Here is a 22,252-nt window from a genome sequence, read left to right as displayed (position 1 = left end):
CAGGTGCATGACTTCCTTTGGATTCATTAGCAGGGTAGTTGCGCTTACTTGTCACTGAAAGGTGTTCAAGTTCAGCCACGGTTGAACGAGGACTAATTCAGTCCCCACCGCACCCCCTTGCCCTCCCTCATCAGCAGGGATCCTGGTTTCTCTAATAAAAAAAATCCCCAGTTTTCAGGTTTTAAAAAGTAATCTAAAATCCACATTTTTCTATGAGCAAAATGAAACACGACTATATATACATCAGTGTATTAGAGGATGTTCATTTTAATCATGGAAAAATGTGGATTTTGGGTTTGTTTTTTTAACATGAAACGGGATTTTTTCTTATTGGAGAAAACTAGGATCCTTGCTCATCAGAAACATTTCAGCAGAGTCTCTGAATGGATCAGGCAATTGAATTGGGAAGATTATATCAAGGAAACAACCCCTTGAAATCTGTTCCCTTCTTTATCAAACTTATCTAAACTTCTCCGTGGCTGTGTTTGAGGAGGTGGGGGGTTGTTCGTTGAAGCTATTAGGTGCTTGAAGCAAATATATTCATGTTTTTTCTTTCTTCTTTCTTTACAACAACTTCATCTAGTTGGTGAGATTTCTGTATGGTGTTTACAGGGGAAGAGAATCAGGCTAAAATGTAGGGAAACAAGCCTCGACAAGCTCCTTCTTTAACGTAGAGTAATTTGTTTATTTGATTACATCAAATTACATCACTTGAGATAGTGAGATTACACAATTTAATCACTCCCTGAACAGTATGTTATCTTTCTTCTCCCTACTTTCCTAAAAAAAAGGATAGTTGAAGGAATCTCCATCGCAGTGACTGACTGCTTCTGAGCACCCCCGGCTTCCTGTTTCCAGGCATCGGAGACTTTAGAGCTAAACTTGGTTTGGGGCAGCTGACTTCAGCAGTTTGAAGCTTCTTCTCAACTTTACATCTCTTTTAACCCCTTCATAATAGGAAGGGTATATTAGAAATGCTGAAAGCGTTGTGCCTTGGGACCAGTGCAGGTGGCAGGGTAGCGTGAACTAGAGCAAGAAACTGTCTGCATGTTTGTTATGAGGCCGTAATTGTCACCAACTGGGGCTGTTATTGCTGTGTTCATTTTTGAGCTCGAGAGAGGCTTTTGGGAATTGTCTCATTTAACAGGACTGGAGTGGCCCATGTGGATCAGTGAGCCCTAGCTCCTGCTATCACTGCTGAAAACTGGGCCACACGGAAGCTTGTTCCTTGCCTGGAGCTGCTGGGTCTGACGTGAGATTCAGAAAGGCATTGGCACAGGTACTGGTTTGACAGGTTTGCTTTCTGTAGAAGTGTCCTGCATTGTTCCTGTAATTTCCTTGTGCTGGGTCTGTCTCCAAGCCCTGGTTTCCCACCCGTGACTGCGGTCAGCTCCCAGCGCCCTTGGCCCTTTCTGAAGGCACAGTTGGATGGGCTGTGGTGCTGGCTCTTCCTGCCCTCTTTGACACCACCTCCAAGGTAGAGCCTATCTCTTACCCCACCTCCCTGAGGCCTATAACTCTCACACCCCTTCTCAGTGCTCTAGGCACCCTGAATTTCCTGTTCATTTCTTCAGGGACGTGATAGTTGAAGCCAACAGACTTTTTAAGGGGTTCAAAGAACCAGTTGGTCTTGATTTCAGCCAGCATGAGAAATAGCGGTAGACAGATAAGCTCCCAGCATTTCTCTGTTTCAGTTTTCTCATGGCTTTTGAGTGTCCTTTGAGCTGAAGTCAGAAGCTCCTAAGTAGTACACAGTCCTTGCTCTCCCTGCCCTCCTGTTTCTGCTCTGGGACATAGCCCCCATCTGTTAGTCTTTCTTCTCTTGCTTCAGCGTCAGGGAATTGGTCACCTCAGGTAACTAGTCTCCCACCACGTGATTCTTGTGTAAGGCAGGGGTGTCCATGATACAGCCCATGGAGCCCTGTCATCTCTCCCCTGGTGCTATCTCTAGGTCTGTGCTGACCCACGTGCAGCATGCAGTGGCTGGTCCTGGATCCACACCATGCACAGTGCACATATTTACGCCCCCACCCCAGCCTACCCCCGCACCAATTTATCCCTTCTGGGCAGCATAGAGCAACCCCAAGCTAGCTCTGGAAGTGTGGCACTCCCAGCAGTCTGATTTACCCCACTGGCATGGCCAGCCTTTTGCCAAAGTGAGAAGGCTCAGTGTGATTAGATCTTTACCCATCCTCTGTTGTTGGAGGCCATTTCTTGGAAGTTCAGCCAACACAGATGTAAAAGGACAACACACCAGTCCCACGGGCAGCTGGGGTTGCAGTCTAGCAGAGGGTGACACAGAAGGTGCCCCGTGTCAAAAAGAGGTGGTGAGCTGTATGTGCAAAGTCCCCAAATGATCAGAGCGTCTGACCATAAGCTGCCATATAATCATCTGTTAACGTGGGCTTAGAATACATATATCACTTAGTTGCCTTCTCAGAGGAGAACTTGTTCCCTTGCAAGCAAGCAAAACTGGTTGAAGTATTGTGGTAGGCCTACAAACTTCCAAGTTTTCTCAAAAGGAAATGTAATTTAATATGATGCATAAAAGCCCTGACAATTAAAGGATATCGTAGAACTTGCTGTATGGCTTCAAGTCATTAAACACCAAATTAAAATACAATTACTCAATATGCGGCAGTATAACTTTGAAACGGCACACACTTATACCGCCAGTACCATGTGTTCCCTGCTCAACTGTCCATAACTCAGAAGAATTATTAAGATAGAGCCTTGCTCATTTCCATGAATGCCTTCCATTGCAGATTAATGCGTTTTGCGAATTAGTGAGAAAAGCGAACAATAAAATTCAAGAGCCTTGTATTGCAAAATGTACTTTGTTTCTTTGTGCAGCGAATGGGGCTTCATTTAGCTTGATCCTCTATGTAGCATGGTACTTTGGAGAAGTAATGAAGGCTCGATGGTCTGGGATCTCAGAGCTGGGCTGTAAAATCACTGCTGAGAAATAGAAAGAGAAAATGCTTGACTGGGTTTGTGAACCAAAAGGTTCTGTTAATTTTTCTTTTTCAGAAGCTACCCATAGACCAAAAAGAAACTTGCTTAAACAGAACTCTGGCAGGTATAAAGGATTTGAGGGGTGTTTTGTGTTTCTTCCTATTTTCTCTTGAGTGCTTTAGTACTCAGTCAGCATTGTCCCTTTGTCTTGATCATTTCTTCTCCATTTTTAGCCTGTATGTATTTTTCCCTTCAATTTTTGCATGTTTAAAAAAATATTTTTCTCCTTGATGGGTGTTGTTTTCCTTCTCCCTTCACTAGGACAGGCATGGACTGTGGCTGCAAACATTGCCTGGTTAACCCAAGCTGTATTTTTGTCCCTGGCCTACATAACAGTGAATAATGTGGATTTTTTTTCCTAAGGTCAGGGGAGGTGACTCCAAAATAATCCTGCCTAGTGTGCTGAGGACATTCCTCACCCAGGTTTAGGATCCTCCATAAAACCTCTAAACTCCATTTTGCCCAGACTCACAACAAGAAGACAAAAAACATTTTGTCTTTAGAAAAAAATAATCTTCCAAAGACTCTTGTTCTCAGGTCTGTTAAGAGGAGTCTGGCAGAATTAGCATAGCTCTTACAAGTTTCTCCTTCACTGTAGGCAGTGCCTTGGCTATTCACCATTTTTGCACCAGAAATTCCTATCGGCCTATGTTTCTCATGCTCCTTCCAAGAGGTAATGCTTTGCTAACAGTTGTCTAGATGATGAGACCTTTACCTTGCTCTGGCCCATTTCTGAGCTTTGCTTTCACCTGGATCAAGGTGTTCTACAGCTGGTCTCGTGGTACACTCAGACTGACTTCATGTTTCAGCAGCTGCAAAAGGGTGCTTGGGCATGTCATGCCCTGTCTTCACAGGACGGAGGAAAGCCATGTGTTCATACCACTGGACAGCAAAACCTTTGCGTTTCACCTCTGCTGCAGCCCTGTCAGGTGAATGAGTGGCAGAGACGTCACAAAAGCACAGTGCCCTTGATGCAAAGTGAAACTTGAAAGAATTAGGTCAGTTTTATTTAGCAGGTATCGGAGCTGTATTTCCATGGAAACATCGGCAGGCTTCATAGGTGTTTGGTCCCTGATACGCTGAAAATACAGTGGCATAGTTATTAATACATGCTTCAGCACCGATCTTGGAAGTATGGGCGGCAGCTTTGCAAAATGATTTGATAAATACAATAAAAGCAAGTTACCGAGCTTTCTCTCCTCACCCCACACGTTCCCCATTGAAGCATTAGTGTTTGACCTCAGTCCGTTCTGATACGCAGAGATCAAAGCGTGCCCTTTTCTTTGAGGCCCGTCTTCTTTGGCAGCAATTGCACCATAATTAGACTCAAGCCCTTGTTTACTAGAAGGAGCGCTGCTTTTTTTTTTCTGTTTATGAAATACCAGTAGAAAAGAGTACTACATAGTCTTTTGCGTATTTGAAGACTGAATCAAGGCCAGGAATCCAATAAAGACAGGAAATTGGTGTCCCACTGCTGTTTTACATATCCCTCGTGCATATTTTGACTCATCTTGCAGCAGTTCCTAGGCACAGCACAGAAGATAATAGTGAAATCTCTTGTAAGTACAGACAGTACTAGGCAGGCCATCACCCTCTTCAATTTTTAAGTAAAATAAGTAGAGAGCCATATTTCCCTCCGTTCTACTTCTGGAGCGTAAACATATGCTGCAAGAGCCAGAGTAATACAAAAGGCTTGTCCTAAATTGCTGAGCGCTGTGCACAGCGTTGGGAATGTGGCTGACTAGGTACAGGAAGCTCAAAGCCAAGGTTTTCAAGAGCGGTGAGAGTCTGCACGCCCCTGTCTTCCATGACCCGGTCTAAATACAGCATTTAATAGGGGAGCTGATGTCACAGAATGGGCAGTTTTGAAGTGGTCTGATATGAAAAAAAACTCAGGCCAGTTATACTAAGAGGGTTTCCAGTATAGATTCCTAATGGAAGGAGCGGGCTGGGGGCTGCTTGCTGGGGTAGAGCTTATCCTGGTTCCCTTAAGGAACCTGCTGTACCTTCAGAAGCAGCTCTGGGCCTGTCTGCAACCATGGCACTCTACAACCATCTATTACTGTGTTGCCAAAAGCTTCTTGAGGTGTGGCGTGTGTCACTAGCCCCTAAATGAAAACAAAAGATGCACTTAGCTCCTGGGAGTAGCTTCTTTGAGCAGTTGAATGATGCATATTAGGGCAAGAGACTGCACTTGCAGCCAAAAATGTAGTTAAAAACATCCGCATTGTCTTAGCACTGCATTGGAGTTGGCTTCTGTGGTTCCAGGCAATGGCTGAGATCTTCATTTCGCCCGTAACAGGTTAGTCATGTGGGTTTATTCATCTGGCTCCAGCCTAGTGACTCGGCTTGGGCGGCGTCTGTCATTTCCTGTCCCTTCATCCCCCACCTCCCTCAAGTGCGTATGAGGCAGTTGTTTTACATCTCTCTACGGAAGGGAGGGTTTGGCTTTTCTGAGGAACCAGCTCCATGTGGTTCCTCAGCTCCATCCTCTCGTTCTGCGTTTGTCCAGTATTAGGCCATGCAGTCACGACCTGGGAATGGGCTTCATGATGCTGCCACAAGGCATGCAGTTAAAACTCCTTTATGGAGAAGGATCCATCTCTTCCCTAATATATGGAGAGGTGGTCTGCCATGCTAGTGGGAAAGGCAGGACAGTGGCACTGGAGAAACAAATTGGTTTATAGAAGTATGAGCTTTACGTAATGGTCAGATGCTGGGAATGGACTGGCAAAAAGAAAGGGTTTATGTAGAAGGGAAAGGGACGGGAGGGGGCACGGCTGAGAGAGGCTGAGTGGTTTGATTGGATCTGTTGGGATGATCACCTGGAGGGATGCTGGAGTCCCTGAGGTGTGATCATCTACTCCCCTCTGCTCTGGGCAAGCTTCTTGTGTAAGTCCATTGCAACCCATTTCACGGGGCTGAACCTGGGGCCTTCTCCAAGCAGGCGGCAGAGAGATGATGCGCTGCATTGCTCCCAGGTCATGTAACAGGCTGGGCAAGGTGCCACCTTGGAAACTAATTGGTTGAGAGAGGCATGAGCTTTCATGGGCGACAGCCTAATTCATCAGATGCTATGAACGGACTGGTGAATGTGTCCTTTAACATAGCACATTGTGATTTTTCCATCCACTGCTCCTCCCTCTCCCCCCCCCAAAAAGAAGAAAGATTAACGTGTTTATCCTGCAGCATCAAGTGTCAGGCAAGTGGGTCCCCTCTCTCCGTGTCCCCCTCCCCATTGGCTGTGGCTGGTGTTTTGGTCCCGTTCTGGTTCTCAGAGCCCCAGAAAACAGGAGGGTTTGCTTAGCCAGGGGAGATTCCCCAGCCACTTGGCCTGCAACCCCCACCCAGACAGGAAAAGCCAGCATATGAAATGGTGGTGCTTACCCTCCTTTCAGGCAGTGGTTATCTCCACCGGGGACAGCTGGGCTTGTACTGCTGGCTTTAATCAGGGCAATCCCCTCCCTGGGCAGGGCCTGGCCCTTGGGGGTGTGGAGAGGTTGGCGGTGTGGAGATGGGTGGAGGAGAGGGAGGAAAGTAGGGCAGAGTTTTCTCTGTGGCCTCTTGCCCTCCATCAAATGTACATGTAGCTTGCACAAGAACAGCACCCAGCTGGGACATGAAACAAGCCTCAGTTGCTCTTGGACATCAGAAATGAATCGCTGGGGTATTTTTAACGGCTTTTGTTCTTAGCTCGATCTCTAGGCGTCCTGATACTGATGCAACTTCCTTGGGACAAGGGCGACACCTGCTGGCGAAAGCAGACCCATTAATCCACAGAGGAGCTGAGAGGCTGTTTAGGGGCAGCTGGGCTTACCACTCACCTCCCACCCTCTGCGCGGTCCTCAGTCTGCAGGAACAAAGTGTGATGCTCATCGTTAAGGGCTGCAGGGCAGCTGGAGAGTCCTAACAGCTAACCCGCTCCAGTGACTGCCCTGGCAGCAATCTGGATGCTTCAGGGTGTCCTGCGCCTGGGTTGAAATCCTGTTCTTCATGCAGTCTCTCTGCAGCAGTGATTCTCAACCAGGGTGCCAGGGCACACTGGGATGCCGCCAGATCTTTTGAAGAGGTCCCCCAAAGTGTGAGGAGATACGCTTTATTCCTTGGGTTTGTTGCCTTACTTCAGTGATTTTTTTTTTTTTTTTTTTTTTTTAACCAGGGTGCGGTGAGAACCTTTTAAGGGTGTCACACACTATGAGCACTTGAGGTGTGAAAACAGCACAAGCTTCACAAGACAAATGCAGAGATTTTGATAGGAATCGGTAGTGTCAAAACCATTCTGAGCTGTTGTGGGCTCTCTGGGTTCTTTGCCATAGAAGAACAGGTCTCCTTAGCTTTCACTCATTTGTTGACTATGACAAAAATGAGCTGGCCCTTTCCAAGGGGATCCTTGCATCTCAAAAAGTAGAGAGCCCTTGCCAGTTGCTCGCTGTAATTATTGACCGCAAAGGAGTTTTGTCACTGCACAGAGAATTATGAGGAACTAACTGCTGGGTGGAAGTTGCAGCACAGCTTTTGTAAAGGCTTTGCTTCGGTGCTTCCTTTATTATCTGGGAACACGTAATCTCTGTCCTTCTGGTTCTCCATAATGACTGCCATGTCCCACAGCAAAGACTGATCTTTCAAAGAAATCTCAGACTGACTTCTCATGTACTGACGGGTTTTGTGGGTCAGTAGTTCCCTGATGGAGGTATGTATGTATGCTTGCTCCAAACACCAGCTCTAAAAACTTACAACCATTTCCAACCCCCCTTATCTGTATTGCTATAATGCCTTGAAGCTCCAGCCAAGGCTGCTAAGCACTTAACGCAGCAGAGTGCCAAACGCAGGTGGGGTCCGGACTGCCTTCTCTTTTGCATGGCTGTCCTTGACCAGCAGAGCTGCGCTGGCAGAAGCCTCAGGTGTCGAAAGGGATAGGAAAGCAGCCTTGGAATGGTGGGTTCCCGATGCCTCCATTACACCTGGAACTCCTTGTTCAAAGAGAGTGCCCCCAGCAGCACCTTTTTTTAGAAGGGATTATGGTGAGATAAATGGCATTACCTCTTTCCTTCCAGCAGACAGCAAGAGCTGTGATCCCATCCCAGAGCACCTGGTCGACGGGTGGCTTTTCAGAGCATTGTGTTGCTCGAATTCTAGCCATTTGCAGCTGGCTACAGGCCCGTGGCAGAAGCAGCAGCAGCAGTCTTGAGCGTAGATGGGGCCAAACCACTTTGAAACACACTTAGCACAGGTGCAGCTTAACCCCGAAGCCCAGCAATGTAATCTGCACCTGTGCACATAACAGGAGAGGGCTGGTTCTGTCTTGGCTCCTGGGAGGCAGAGGGTGGCTGTAGCTGATCAGCCCCATGACCAAACAATCCCAAACTCGAGCTGCAAACTCCCCTAGGCCTCTGAAGCAGCATCCCAGATTGCCTTATGGATTTGGGGGTGTGTAGATAGAAACCCACTGGCATCTTACCTCTGTTGTAGGCGGCTCTTCCCACCCCAGAAGGGCTTCGCGCCTCAGTCTTGACGCAGCCACACGCATTTTAAATCTGTTGTTGGACCTATTGGCATATGTTAATTGCAGCTGAAAACAGATTACTCAGCCTGCTGTCTGCACACCAGTTACTGCTTTCAGCATGGGCATAATCAAGCAGTGGAGCTTGAAGGGAAATAAAACACTTGAGGAGTGTAGATGAGGTTATTGAAGATGCAATTAAATAACAGCATAAGCGTGGAGCAATAAAACGGAAATGAAAACTGATAGGCCTAAAAGCTTCTCGCCCCTCTACCCCCCTCCCCCCTTTACAAATGGTTTATGTGTGTCTGGTTTGGAAGTTTGTCAGTGCTGCTCTGTAATTCCTATGGCTTTTCTAATTAGGCGGCGCTCCTTGAGAGCGCGAACGCAGCGCACAAAATGCTCCAGATGATTTTTCAACATTATACATCCCTTCCTGTAATCACAGTCATTAACCAACTAGCGTGCTCCAATAACATCTTCCCCGATAGACGCTCCTCGAACGACAGGCTCCCCGGTTGCTTTATTTATTGCCGCGCTTCGGTTTTATCGTTGGGAGGCTTTGCATCTGTTCACTGGGTTTGCTCCCGGATTGGCGCTTTCATCATTTTCAACTAAGCAGATACTTAAAGGGGAAACACTGCTCTGTTTGGGCTGACAGTCTGAGCACAGAGTTCCCAAGCAAGAAGCTTTTGCCGGGGATAAGCTGGGGGTTATACGATTATTTTAAAACCTCACAGCATGGCCCCCTTCTTGGCTGGGCACTAAAGCAGTCTTCCTTGTTGCTCCTTTTAAGGCCAGAGCCTGAAGTAATGTGGGTTTCTATCCCCCATATGTGGCCATGGCAGGGCTCCGAAATGCCTCTTTGTAGTGGAAAAACAGATGCATTTCTGTCTGGGAAGGGTGAGAATCATCCACCTTTGTTATCTGCCTCCTCTCACTTGTTTCTCAACTCGCAGCCCTTGGCTGGAGTTAGGAATGCAAGCTAATAAATGTGAGTGACCTTGGTGAAAAGAGGAGCTAACGCAGTCTCTGATATGCCCTGGTTGGCTTTCTGCTGCCTCCAGTACAAGTGGCCAGCCTGGTAGGAGCCGGCTGTGGCTTGTGGGGAGCGGGTTGTGAATCCTGCATCTGCCCCTTTCAGAACTGTGCCAAGTGAAACTTCCCAGGTTCTGTTTTTTTCCCCACTCGGACGCAGGCTTTGGCACGCAAATGTAACATCGCTGGAACCTTTTCTGTCCACAAATGTACCATACGCACTTCTATTGTAAGCAGAACTTTTCAGTGCTCCGAGCTAATCCAGGACTGTTTTGTTGCCTCTGATTCTGAATAGCCTTAAAACAGCATAGATCATCTCTGGGGTGGGAACACGTGAATTTTTAAAGTTCAGGTTGGACTTGACACTGATTGGCATTGCCAGGTGTGCCATATGCTCGGTGCATGGGGAACAGGAAGCCATGCAGTAGAACAGGGTGACAGACTCACAAGTAAGAAAGGGAAGAGAGAGTTGTCTGAACCTCTGCAGAAATCTAGATGTCAGGAGCGAGGTCTGGACCAGTGAAGTCAGAGGCAGAGCCTTTGTTAACTTTACTCAATGGAGCTTGTTTTGTCCCTGCTGTTCTTTCAGACCGGACACCTCTGGTGGTGTTTTTAGTCTCTTTTCCCCTCTTGGTTAACAGGATGAATTGATACCATTACCAGCCTACTCCTTAAACTAGTCCGCTTATCTCCTTGAAAAAGACATGTCTCTACAACTGCCTTCAACTTAGATAATGTGGTGGGATTGATAGTGCAGGCAAATCTGTGGGGTAATAAAGGCTGTTTCAGTGTGTAAGTCTGTGCCATGCGCTCATGGGGGAAAGGAAGGGAAAGGAATTTGTTCAGTCTTCCTCTTGGGAGAAAGTATGGGGTGGCATCGTCCTTTGCAACCCTATGGCATGAGGAAGCTTCGTGCTTGAGGCAGAACCAATACTGTATTTACGTGACTTCGAGACAAAGTCGTTCCCCACCCCCTTTTAGTGTGGAGGTGGAGGGGGGGAAGCTTTGTGTTGGATTTGAGCACCAGCCCAGGGCAGGTGGCAGCTCCTGTTCCAGCTCTGACCCAGGCCCAGGGCCAGAGCTGCTGCCTACCCTGGACTGGCTTGCCTTCCCCTCCCATCCCTCTCCACCCCTTCTGCTTTCCCCACCGCAGCAATGTAGGGCACAACTTTAAGATGACCCTCCAATAATTAGATACTATGCATGGAAAATTATAACGTTTTAATTTTCCATGTCCAGAATCTAATTACCAGGGAGTTGTCTTGGATTTTGGGAACTACAGTGACTTCCCATAGACTAGCTGTGCCAGGGAACAAGGGTCCTCAGAGGGGCAGCTAATTCCTGCCTCCCAGGAACACAAAGCGGGGAGATGAGTGCTGGGTGGAGTCCGAGATGCTTGTCCTGGTAATTCTTTCCAGGGGCCATGGCAGAACTTTCAGTCGTGATGTTCATGTCTGAATAGAGCTTTCACATTGCGTTGAACAGTGCACGGAGCATCTGCTGAGCGCAGGCAGGTTGCTGTGCTGTGGATGTTTCTCTCTGGGATTGTCACCTGCCTTCTACTTGTCATCTGCAGTGCCTGCTTCCTAGCTGCTTCTTGGGGCATGCGTGCCACAAAACTCCCCCCTCATACAGTGCGCCCAAGGCAATTAGAGCATGCATTCACATTCCTTTCCTGATTGATTTCCTTGCAGATTCCAGTAGTAACAGAGTCTTCTTTCTCTCCAGGTGACCACGCTGCTCAGCTGGGCCTCCATGGGGCAGGTGGTGATGGGCTGGCAGATGATGGCACCGCTGTGGAAGAAGGGGAGACGAGTCCAGACCCGCAGCCTCAGCAAAGCCGGAGAATACGGCGAGAAGCCTGCACTTGTCCATACTGCAAAGACAGCGAAGGGAGGTAGGATTTGCCAGCGGCAATAAAGAGGCGGGTACAGTGCTGCTGGGGCTCAGTGGCACAGAGAGCAGAGGGAGGTTGGAGCCTTTTCCTTCCGTAACCAAACCAAATCTAGGTCAGGCTCCTAGCAAAGCAGGATGCTTTGTCTTGCCATAACTAACTTTGCATCATTCTCCCAGGAGGCCAGACGGGGAGTAACAGTGATTGAGGGTCATGTGCTGTGTGATCCCCACAGGTTGCTGGAACCGCTCATTCGGCCTACCTGGGTCAGTGCCCTGTGGACCTGACACAGGGTAGAAGGAACTAAGAGCTGGATGCGTGTCAGGCTGGGTGACGTTAGCTGGGCTGGGGGAGGGGAGCTCAAGCTAGGTCTCCCCACGCTCTGTCAATTGGAGCTAGCACTGTTGTCCTCCAGTGCCCCTCAAGCTGCGCTCATAAAGGGAAGATGTCAAGCAGCTGCTTTCTCCCACAAGTAATGAGGGGCTGTTATCAGTGCTAGACAGAGAATTCCTGCGTTTATGGGCACAGGGTTACAGACTGGGGCTGTTTTGTTGCTGAGAACAGTGTCAGGTGTACAGACACAGCTTGCTGCTGGGACAGCGGCTCATTAAATACACAGCTGGAGCGAGCCTGGTTCTGAATGCAGGGCTCTCCCTGGGAAAGGGAGCCCAGGGCAGAAGAAATGGTTAGAGCAAGACAGGGCCACCCCAGACCTGCTTCACCCACTTTACAACAGGGAAGTGGGGAGAAACCGCTGCCCAACCATGCCGTAAGCCCTGGGTGCTGGGATGGGTCTGCCTGCCAGCCACAATAGTTTGTGTGCAGTGACCAGCTGCCTCGGCTCATGGTTGAATCCCAGCCAACCCAATCCCTCTAGCACCCTCACCTTCCTGGTCCAAGGTCCCACCTGAATTGGGCTAGGGGAGCTTTCAAGTGCGCACTGCCTGTTGGACTCTATAACCTTTGCCTGCCAAAGGGCTGGAAGCTGCCTGCCAACATAATCATGTGTGGCAGCTTCCGCATGCCTCCTGGATGCCTTACCCCAGGGAGGGCAGAGGGGCCTCCCTTGTCTTGCATGTGGTTGAGCTCAGGCTCACTGAACTTGCTAATGTGTGTGCAGAGCGACGAACAGGATGGAGGGATCCTAGTACCTCTCCCCATTAAACTGCCCTATCAAGCAGGCCTGTTGCCTAGAACCTGGTCAGGAGGCAGCTCTTGGCCCTCTGAGCTGGGATCTGTCACCTCAGTAAACCTGTGTTGCTCCTTACTGAGAGACTGTTCTCCACCCTATCTCCAGAGCAGATGGCCTCTTCTGTGTAACACCTTCATTGTCCCTTTGGTTCTTTCAGGGCCTCTGGGGATCCAGGCAAAAAGAAGCAGCACATCTGCCACATGCCAGGCTGTGGCAAGGTGTACGGCAAGACCTCGCACCTGCGGGCACACCTGCGCTGGCACACAGGCGAGCGCCCCTTCGTGTGCAGCTGGATGTACTGCGGCAAGCGCTTCACGCGCTCAGACGAGCTCCAAAGGCACAAGCGCACGCACACAGGTAGGCATAGGGCAGGACTGGCCAGGTGACACGCCAGCTGGTTGTGACAGTTTCCAGGGTCCTCCCACTGGCCAGATCCCTGTGCTTACTCACCTGCTGCTCAGCTCTGGACTGGGGGCTGCGGGTGGTTAGCACCACCTGCTGTACGAAGCTGCTACTTGCTGGCTCCATTGCAACAGCACCCAGCAAATCCTCCCCAGGCTTTTCAGCTGAGGTAGCCTCTGCTCCTTAGCTGCCCTTATGAAAGGAGCAGCTAGAGCAGATGCTGGCAGGGCAGTTACCAGGAGCGGATCTGAGCTCATGTCCTAGAATTACCCAAAGAACTGAGCCAGAGCCTGATCCTGCTCTTCCTAACATACAAATGGGATGAGTCCTCTGTGCAGAGCCCTGCCAAGGAGTATCTGTGGGGTTTTGCTGGGGCAAAGCCTCTGTCTGTGTATTACACAGCAGCATCTGGTCCCACTGTGTTTGGGGAGAGGGTTTGGGCATGTCCACATAACAGATTCAGGCTTTGGGGTAGGTAAATCCTTCTTGCTGGATCCCACGAAGGCATTTATGTCACAGACTAGAACCCAGCGCAGTGAGAGCCTGTTTGCTGAGGGTCGTCTAAGTCTTGTGCTAGAAGCAGCAGCCAGAGGGCCATGGGCTGTGACAAAAAACAGGGAGGTTGGAAAACCCATGGGCCTCCAGGCTTCTGTGAGGGGGCCTCCGAGCATGGGCCTCCGAGGCCTGAAAGGCCATTCTGGGCTGCACCCCTCGCTGCTAGCCCACCCAGCCCAGGTGCTTCTCACCCGGGGAAGAGGGAAGGAGGTGGCTTTCCTTCAGGGACTTTGAGTGAGCCTCTGCTGGCCCAGCTGATCCACCTGCCTCTTGTGTCTCCCTCCAGGTGAGAAGAAGTTTGCTTGCCCCGAGTGCCCCAAGCGTTTCATGAGGAGCGACCACCTGTCCAAACACATCAAGACACACCAGAACAAGAAGGGCGGCCCGGCCGGAAATGTGGCCATGAGCGTCCCCATGGACACAGCAGCCTCCTCAGAGGGCAGCAGCGGGGCCGCTCAGTCTGCCCTCATTGCCACCAACATGGTGGCCATGGAAGCCATCTGCCCTGAGGGTATCGCCCGCCTCACTGGCGGTGGCATCATGCAGGTGGCAGACCTCCAATCCATCAACATCAGCGGCAATGGCTTCTGAGACCCGCATGGACGGCATGCTGGGTGCGGTGCACGCGCCCAGGGGTTCAAGCGAGTGTGGGTCCAAGAGGCGCGCGGAGAGGGAGCGGATCGATCTGTCCTGCCAGGTGTGCCGAGTGGGTGGGGGAGCAGCGCCTTCCAGCACTCAAACCCAGCTCCCCTCTGCCAGGAGCGCTCCCTGCACTCCAGCCCCCAGAGCCTGGCAAACCTCTGCCCGGGACTATGTGGGGAGGCCGGAGATCTTCTTGACTCAACTTATTTCCCCCTCCCAGCCCCTGCCCCGTAAACAGCCTCCCTCTGTTCCCTGCCGTCAGTCCCCCGCGCCACCATCATGCCTTGGTTAAATGTATATGATCATCGAAATAACTTTTTAGCAAGAAAAAACAAAAAAAAATCAGATTCTATATTATTATTATTATTATATATAAATATATAAAATATAAAATGTCCATTGGCAAGAGGAGAGAAATTGCTGCGACCAAACTCCTTTGGTCTCTCTTTTTTGGATGCCTTATCTTTGAACAGACAACGCCCTTAGGTGCTGTGTATTGCAGCACCCAAGCTGCTGTTCAGACGCTCAATTACATTTTACATTGTAACCGGAAACCATTTAGCCGTTCCGTATGCTTTGCTTTTAGGCTCTATGGGTTGGGTTTCTCCCTCTTTTTGTTGTTTTCTCCCCTCCGTTTATTTTAATTATTGGGGTGAGTTTGTAAAACAGTCACCCTTTGCCTTCCTCCGTGGTTATTTTTTAATTTTAAATTGTCCCCCTCTTCTTCCCACTTTATTTTAATCCGTGCTCTTTCATATGTGTACATGTTAAATCGATTGTAAGGGGAGGGGGGGTTGTTTGTTGTCATTGTGCGGGTTCACTTGAGCTATTTACCATAGGAGGGGCTGGGACCCGTAGCATGTTCTCATTTTGGGGATGGGTGGAAACAGGGAAGGAGGTAGAGGGACATGAAATGTTTGGGGCAGGTTTGTTTTTTTCAGCAGTCCATGGTCTTAAAAACCAAACGTGAGCAACAGCACTTCCAGGGCCAGTCGGAGGGACCCGGGTCATTTTCACCTCAGGTTTTGAAGTGGCTGAAAGCCACAAGCGTGCGGAAGATGCGGCGGAGAGAAAAACTGCCAGGTAGCACTCGGTCCACCTGGGGCAGGAGGGAAGGAACTGTGGGTCTGTTCTCACCCCTGAGCTGTAGGCTGGGGTGCATTGAGAAGCAGGGCAGCTCAGAGAGCTGGTGGAATGGGCAGACCATGGGCTGGATCAGCCACGCGGGCATGGACAAGGCCTCTGAGCACATTGTGGTTAGTAGGAGCCATGCATCTTCATTAGGTGGCACTAGTGTGGCACCTTGCAGGGTATTTCCCCCAACACTACATGGCTTTGAGCTCCAAGGCTTCCCCCTTTAACTCCTGGACATGGGTTTTTTGGCAATTAGAAGTAGAGACATTTACCCCCAGGTCCTCGTCTTTTTTTGGGCAGAGTCCTCTTAAACTAGGCAGGTGGGTTGGAGGGGGCATTTTTAGTCCTAAGCAGCACTGGGCGACCACATCCTACTCTTTTCCTCCCCACCCTTCTCTTCCTGTTGTATCCACAACAAAACAACCTTCCCTTTTCCCCTGCAGCCTCTGTGGAGCCCTGTTGAAAAAGAGCAAGTTGTCCCTGCAAATAGAGATCCCCTGGTACAGGAAGGAGATGATAAAGGATCCCGGCAGTAGCATATATCACCCGGCCTCCCTTGCCCTGAGGCATCTAGGGCTCTGCCGTGTCTAACACAGCTGCGTCTCTGTGGTTCTCCCGTGGCCTTTAGTGTTTCATGATTTCTTTAGCGGGTCGTCTTTGGAGGCAGCCAGTGGAGAGAGGAGATAGCACACTCCTTGGGGAGCGGAGCGAACTTTATTTAATTACGACAAGAAGCGATGTTCTGGCATGTTGTTTTTTTTTTCATAAAAAAGAAATAAGTGTAGATATGGCTGTGTATTCCGGCCCCCTGTCGTGCTGATCGTTTTAGTGCAGGCAGGTGCTTTGATTTCGATTTGCCCTTATGCCAGGGAATCATAGGAATCTTGGAGTCAGTGTTAGATAGCATCACAGCTACTCTGCCATAGGATAAATATCCTTGTCTGGGTGTGTGTATAATATCCAGAAAGATTTATATTGGAAGTTCTGTTGGAAAAGTTTGAAAATAAAATCCCTTTGTGGGGTGGGGCTGTTGCTTATAGCAAATTTTATAATATGTATCAGAGTGTATTAAAACCAAATCCAGGTTTGCTTGTGCAGGGCAGCATTTGGCCTCTTGGATCGAGGAAGAAAGAAGCAGATTGCAGGTGAAAGTGCAAATCCGTACAGCAGAATCAGTGTGTTTTCATGTCCCGGTCCCACTGTTCTCACTGACTTTTCAGCGCATGGGTAGAAGGGGTTGGACTCTAGGAAATTTCCCGCTCAGGACTTTCTTTGCTGGGAAAACTCCACAGAAGGCTTTTGGTGCGTGTGTGCATGGTACGGACTTGCAGGGACAAAAACAGATTGGTTGGAAGATCTCCAAACAGCATTAGATGAAACAAACTTGCTAAGACCCTGACTCAGAACTGGTGACCATGTTGTCTCTTCCTAAAGAAAAAGGAATGTGATGCTGACATGTAGTTCACATGCGTATTTGTGTTTGGCCTACCTAAGGAAAACTGGGAGACTTGACATATCAGCGTCCCGTGCAGAGGGAAGTTACCCCGTCTTATTTCTCTAGCAGGCTCAGGAAGAATAATGCAGGATCTTAACTCTCGCTAACAATCCTTGACCAGATCCAGAGAATCCTGAACTGACTGGATGAGATCCCAGCCCTGGGGCACAGATGCTAAGAGATGCTCTGGCCAAATGCATCAGGCTGCTTCTCATCTACTGTTGCTTGGAAAATGGGGGGAGATGGGGCGTAAAGCCTTTTTGGACAGGGATGTTGGGAGAAGCTGGAGTATTCCATCAGCAGGAGTGAACAGTGCCCTGCTCGGGGATGACTGGGCCCAGAAAGGTTCTGGGATCTGGCATGGTCTGGCTAGCCAAGCTCCTTGCGCTCAGTTGTGTTGGCTTGAGGCAAGGAGATTCGAGCAAGTACTGTGGAGAGGACGAAATGATCAGGGTTCCCTGCTGCGTTCTGTTCTGTCTCTTCCCACCCCGTGATTCTGGTGCTGCAGAGGGGCAGCTTCTCTCCCTTTCCACTATGGTGCCCTTTTCTCCGAGGTCCAGCTCTGCTCCCCTTTTTCCCTTGGATATGATCCAGGTCCCTGGGACAGGCTGGGGGTGAGTGTTATAGCACACCCTGGCCACTAGGTATTAGCCCGGCTCCAAGCAGAAGGCCAGAAGGGATCGCTGAGGGCCGTGCAGGCTCCAGCATTAGCTTTGCTGCCTTGTGCATTTGCAGGGTGGGGGGGTTTAACTACTAGCGCAAGGCTGTTCTGCAGCCCTCACCCTGCCCTCTCCCTTTCCACCGGTTTCTGCTACGGGATCTTAATGCCTTGTCGATCCATTTACCTCCTGCTCTGTGGGCTGCAGTCGGCAGGTGCTGGCCGTGGGCACAGCCCAGCCAAACTGTGAAGTGTCAACATGTTTTACCTAGTGTTTTTTACCTAGCTGCAGGGAGGGAGGGAGGGAGGGAGAACTCCTGCTGTACATTTTTCTGGCTGACATCTTTCTGCTCTCTCTCTCTCTATTTTTGCATTTGTATATTTTTATAGAGGAAACGTTAAGCATTTGTATTTTTGTACCAATCTGTGAAGCACTATGAATCCCAGACGCAGACCCCTGCCCGTGCGTCGGGACTTTCCGCCTCTCGCCCACCTGGGAAGTTTGCGGGTTCGATAGGAAGCAGTATTTCAACACTGTTCGATCTCCCTGCCCCACTGGGCTAGGTCAGCTCCTATGTCTCAGGCAGCTCCTTGAGAGAGCGCTACCATCTCCTCCCTGTCGCTGGCCTTGATGTATCCAGGGGGATTTGGAGCACTCTGAGATCCTTGCAGGTTACAACATGGTGCGTGGCTGGTGTTCAGCACCGTTGCCCAGTACGTGCCATCTGGCAGAGCCCATGTCCCTAGCGAGAGCATGTTGTCCTGCCCCTTGTCCATCCGTCCTAGCTGCCGTCTCACCCCAGCTTGTCAGTGCAGAAGCCTGATGCGTCTGGAAGGGACATGACAGGATTTAGGTGCCAAATTTTTTCCTTGCGGGACTGGGGGATCTGATGAGGAAGGAGTGGACAGTATTGTGCATTTCTCGAGCAAGGCCTGAGAGGGTGAGGCTGTTTGGAGCCCATGGGGTCTCATGGCATCCCAGAAACGCAAGCACTGGAGCCCATGCCCTGGAGGAGGGAGGCTCTGCCCATTGGGGCACCAGAACTGCTGTTGCAGTTTGCCAAGATGTTAATTTTCCTATGGAAACACACCCAGCAGGAAGGGCCTTGCAGACTTCCTGCTCCCAGAACCAGGGCCTGTGCCATGCAAAGCAGCAGCCTCCCGGGCTGTCTGGCCTGAGGTCCAGGGTTTGCTCTTGCTAGCTTCAGAGCAGCAGCTTCCAGCCGAAAGCAGGACACGGGCTCAGCCAGCAGAATAGAGATGTTGAGAGCTAGCCTAGTCCATGCCAGGGCCAGCTAATGTGCAGAGCTGAACTACCTGTACGTACCCCAGCCTCCAGGGAGCGGGAGCAGGGCAAAGGGACGGGGCTCACCTGGGCCACCAAAGGCTCTAGTGGCTTGAAGGTGCACAGATCCTTTCCCTTGGGACCTCTTTGCCAGTGCTGATTTCTCACGGCTGCAGATAGCACTGGGCTTCTTCCACCTCCTGGCTTGGTTCCCTCTGCTCTTGTTAGCATCACTGTATTAGCTGGCTAGTTCTGTTGGCATTGGCGTGGCTGCAGCCGCCTTGGGCTTGCAGCAGGTGCGAGGCGGCCACATCCCACCCTGGCAAAGATCCAGGGCACCGGTTCCCATCCATGCCAGGCCTGGGGACCCTTGCCTCGTATCCTCAGTAACAACCCTGGTTTGGGCTGGAGCTGTCTGGGCAGCGATGCGGCAGTTTCCAACTTGGTAGGTGAACCCCGATTCCCCTACCCTCCCTTTGCTGCCAGGGTCTTGCTCCCCTTAAATTGCACTGTTCCTTCAAGCACACACCAGCCGGCCGCTGCCTGGGGGACCCTAGGCCGGGGCTGTGGGAGCACTGTATAGTCCCTAGCCCGCAGGTGCCTGCGGGATCAAATGTGCCTTTTTTTATACAGGGGCTCCAAGCAGTAAAGCCATGTTCAGCCAGGGGTCCCCTTTGCCAATCGGCCTCGTCCCGGGAATATCTTGTTTTCGAAGCAATTTTTGACGCCATAGATGGTTGGGAATGGCCTAGCTTTAATCTCCCCAGAATCCCATTACCCCTTGTTCCCACCACCCGCTGGGGAAAAGGCACGTGTCCACTACTTCTATGCATTACAGAGTGGAGGGGAGAGGGAAGGATCTTGCCGTGGGGCCCTCGAGGAGCCGCAGAGACATTTCACCAGTGCCTCCCGCCGCTCACTGCGCTTTCCCTCGGGGCGGGGGTTTCGGTGTTGGGTGCCCATCACCGCCGCGCGCAACCTTCTGTAACACTGGCAATAATCCTCTGTATCCATGTAAAGACCCTTTTATCTTGTAATGATGTCTCTGTGCTTTTTTTAATCCAATTGCCGATGTAATGATGTCTGAAACACATTTTAAAAGTGCTATTTTTTTTGTACAAAGATTAGATATTAAATGTAGTTTGGCTCCTTTGTAAACGGATGACAATTTTTTTTTTTTAAAGGTAATAAACCAGCGTCTATGGAGTTGTATTCAAATCCAGCATGGCCCGTTTCGTACTTAAGACTGTTTCATTGCTTGTAGGTGGGCGCTTGAGGCCAAGCCCTTGCCTCTGGCACCCGTTTCTTTTCTCTGGTTGCTGCCATAAATGCAGCCCTGCTCCAGCCTTGTTTTACTGCGCTGTCAGAATAGGGGAAAGCAAAGTTATATTAGGGGCCTGTAGGATATTTTTTCCAAGGAGTTCATGGAGTGCTGCCTCTCAATGCAAGTGAGGGCAGGCAAAGGTACGTGTCTCTCATGTGTCTCTCTCCAGAGGTCCTGGCTGCAGAAGCCTGTCTGCCAGCACATGTCCCACGCCTGCTGTCCTCGTCCTGATACCCTCAGCTGTGACGTTGGCACCATTCTGCAGCCAGTCCCAAAGCCTGTTACAAAAGAGACCGGGTTCCCACTGTCGTGTTAGAGCGGAAGAAACTGAGGCACGTGGTGGGGAATTGACTTCAGTGTTAAGAGTCCCAAAGCCAGGAAGGTTCTAAATCACTTGGGGTCTCTTGGAGATTTGCTCCCCTAACCTTAGTCACCAAAGAGCCTTGTGTGCTTGGAGAACCTGCCTCCCTTTCCAAGGGCTGGGAGCTTTGCAGACCCCAGCAGCTTGCACAACCTGGAGAAAATCCTTCACCGAGGGTCTGCAACTAACAGCAGAAGGGATCTCAGGACTCGGAGCTGACGGGCAGTAACCTGGGGGTACCTGCAGGCTGTCACCTGGGTTTTGAGGGGGAGGCTGGGCTCTTCCACATCAGGCGGGAGCTGAAGCCTGGCAAGCTGTATACACACACATACATGCACAAGCCTATCAGGTAGGATGTGGTGGTCTCCTAAAATCACAGGATTTTAGAGCCAAACTCCTAATTTCAGGGCCAGCTCGGGCTCTCCAAGACCTTGCGGTGACAGGGCTGTAGGGGCTCAGGGAAGGGTCCAGAGATGAGCGGGTAAAATGCTGGGGGGTCCCTACATAGAGCCAGGCCCAGCTCCCCCTGAAATGCATGGCTGGCGTAGGGGGGGATGCAGCTGCTTCTGGGGTGGAGCAAATCAATGGCTGCACATGAGCCCAGGCAGTGGGGAGGCCGATCCTGCTGCAGCTGTGGGGGAGGCTGGACTCTCCCAACGGCGCTGAGGGCCCAGCTGGGGGTAGCCAGGCTTTGGGGAGCTGCCTGCCCCACGGGCACAGCTCTCTAATCCCGAAGCCATTGGAGCTGGGGAGCGCATGAAGTGGGGTTGCATCTTAGCTGGGACCAGGTGCCCCGGGATGCGGTACCCCCGTCTGTCCCGTCGCCTGTTTCTCATCCAGCCTCCGGCTGTTGACAGCATCCCAGCCCCGGCCCCCGCATGCAGCCGGCCAAGTCCTTCCCACCTGTGCCGGCCCCCAGGGAGGGCCAGCGGGCAGCCCGGGGTGGGCTCACACACACACACACGCACGCACGCACACGCATGCTCCAGGTGCCAGGAGACGGAGCACGGGCCACGGCCACCATGGGCTCCGGGGCCACGAACCTATGCGGGGGGCTGGGGCTGAGCCTGGGCCTGGCAGGTACGGAACAAGACAGACGGCACTTGGGGGGGTCTCTCCACCCGGGACCCAGCCCAGCCTCATGTCTCCGCAGGCGTCTTGGGCAGGAGCTGCATCTTTTACGAGCACCCCAGCGTGCGGGGCAGCCTGCGGCACCAGGGCCGCGCGCTGACGGGCACCGAGCCTGGCGCTGTGCAGTGCCTTCAAAGCGAATGCTGCTTTGGCCTCTGGAACCAGAGCCACATCCTCATGCAAGGTGAGGTGCCCAGACACTGGGGTCCAGCATGGTTTGGGTGGCGGCAAGACCCTGTGCCAGAGCCCTAAATTCCACCACGGGGAGGAGAGCGGGGTCTGCCTGGTAGGGCAGAGCAGTGGGGCCAGGAGCCCGGACGCCTGGGTCCCTGCCCGTCTGTGGGAGGGGAGCAGTGGTCAAGGACCCCCTCCTGGGTTCTCCTGGGAAAGGAGCAGGGTCCTGTGGGTCTCGTGGAGGAGCAGGGAGCCCAGACTCCTGGGTTCATCCCTGACCTGGCTGTGGGAACTCATGGACAGTGCTGTGGGAAGTGGGGGTTGCTCCAGCTGGAAGGATAAGCCTGGGTGCTCTGGGGTGGCAGCATCCCCCCCCCAACTCTGCCAGACCCCCATGCCCAATGGGAGGCACTTGTGGGCACCAGGCAGTCGGGGTATGAGACCCACGGTGT

The 22,252-nt window shown here is 51.2% G+C and overlaps 2 protein-coding genes and 1 long non-coding RNA gene across 5 annotated transcripts in view; 2 read left to right on the top strand and 1 right to left on the bottom strand.

The window, feature by feature from the left end:
* The window catches only part of SP1 (Sp1 transcription factor), a 46,891-nt gene extending 26,923 nt beyond the window's left edge, over positions 1-19,968 (top strand). Inside the window, exons 5-7 of the mRNA XM_025212267.1 lie at positions 11,282-11,450; positions 12,797-12,996; positions 13,883-19,968. Coding sequence (XP_025068052.1) covers positions 11,282-11,450; positions 12,797-12,996; positions 13,883-14,187 — 674 coding nt within the window. The 3' untranslated portion in view covers positions 14,188-19,968. The remainder of the gene's footprint in view (positions 1-11,281; positions 11,451-12,796; positions 12,997-13,882) is intronic.
* On the bottom strand, positions 647-6,930 carry LOC112551393. Its single transcript, XR_003095696.1, has 3 exons — positions 6,403-6,930; positions 5,841-6,033; positions 647-2,958 (listed from the first exon to the last, which is right to left on the bottom strand). It is a non-coding gene; the product is annotated as an uncharacterized LOC112551393 (long non-coding RNA).
* A 1,135-nt stretch (positions 19,969-21,103) lies between the features above and the next one.
* The window catches only part of AMHR2 (anti-Mullerian hormone receptor type 2), a 6,573-nt gene continuing 5,424 nt past the window's right edge, over positions 21,104-22,252 (top strand). For 2 of the 3 annotated variants that reach the window (XM_006030582.3, XM_025212282.1), the window contains exons 1-2: positions 21,105-21,575; positions 21,649-21,810. In XM_006030582.3, the coding sequence (XP_006030644.2) occupies positions 21,374-21,575; positions 21,649-21,810 (364 nt within the window). In that variant the 5' untranslated portion in view covers positions 21,105-21,373. Of the gene's footprint in view, positions 21,576-21,648; positions 21,811-22,252 lie in introns of all 3 variants that reach the window. The other variant, XM_006030583.3, reaches the window with a different exon arrangement.

Source organism: Alligator sinensis, unplaced genomic scaffold (assembly GCF_000455745.1).
Source record: "Alligator sinensis unplaced genomic scaffold, ASM45574v1 scaffold1542_1, whole genome shotgun sequence".
Lineage (NCBI taxonomy): Eukaryota > Metazoa > Chordata > Crocodylia > Alligatoridae > Alligator > Alligator sinensis.
The sequence above is the reverse complement of the archived record's forward strand: the minus strand, read 5'-3'. Positions and strand labels throughout refer to the sequence as shown.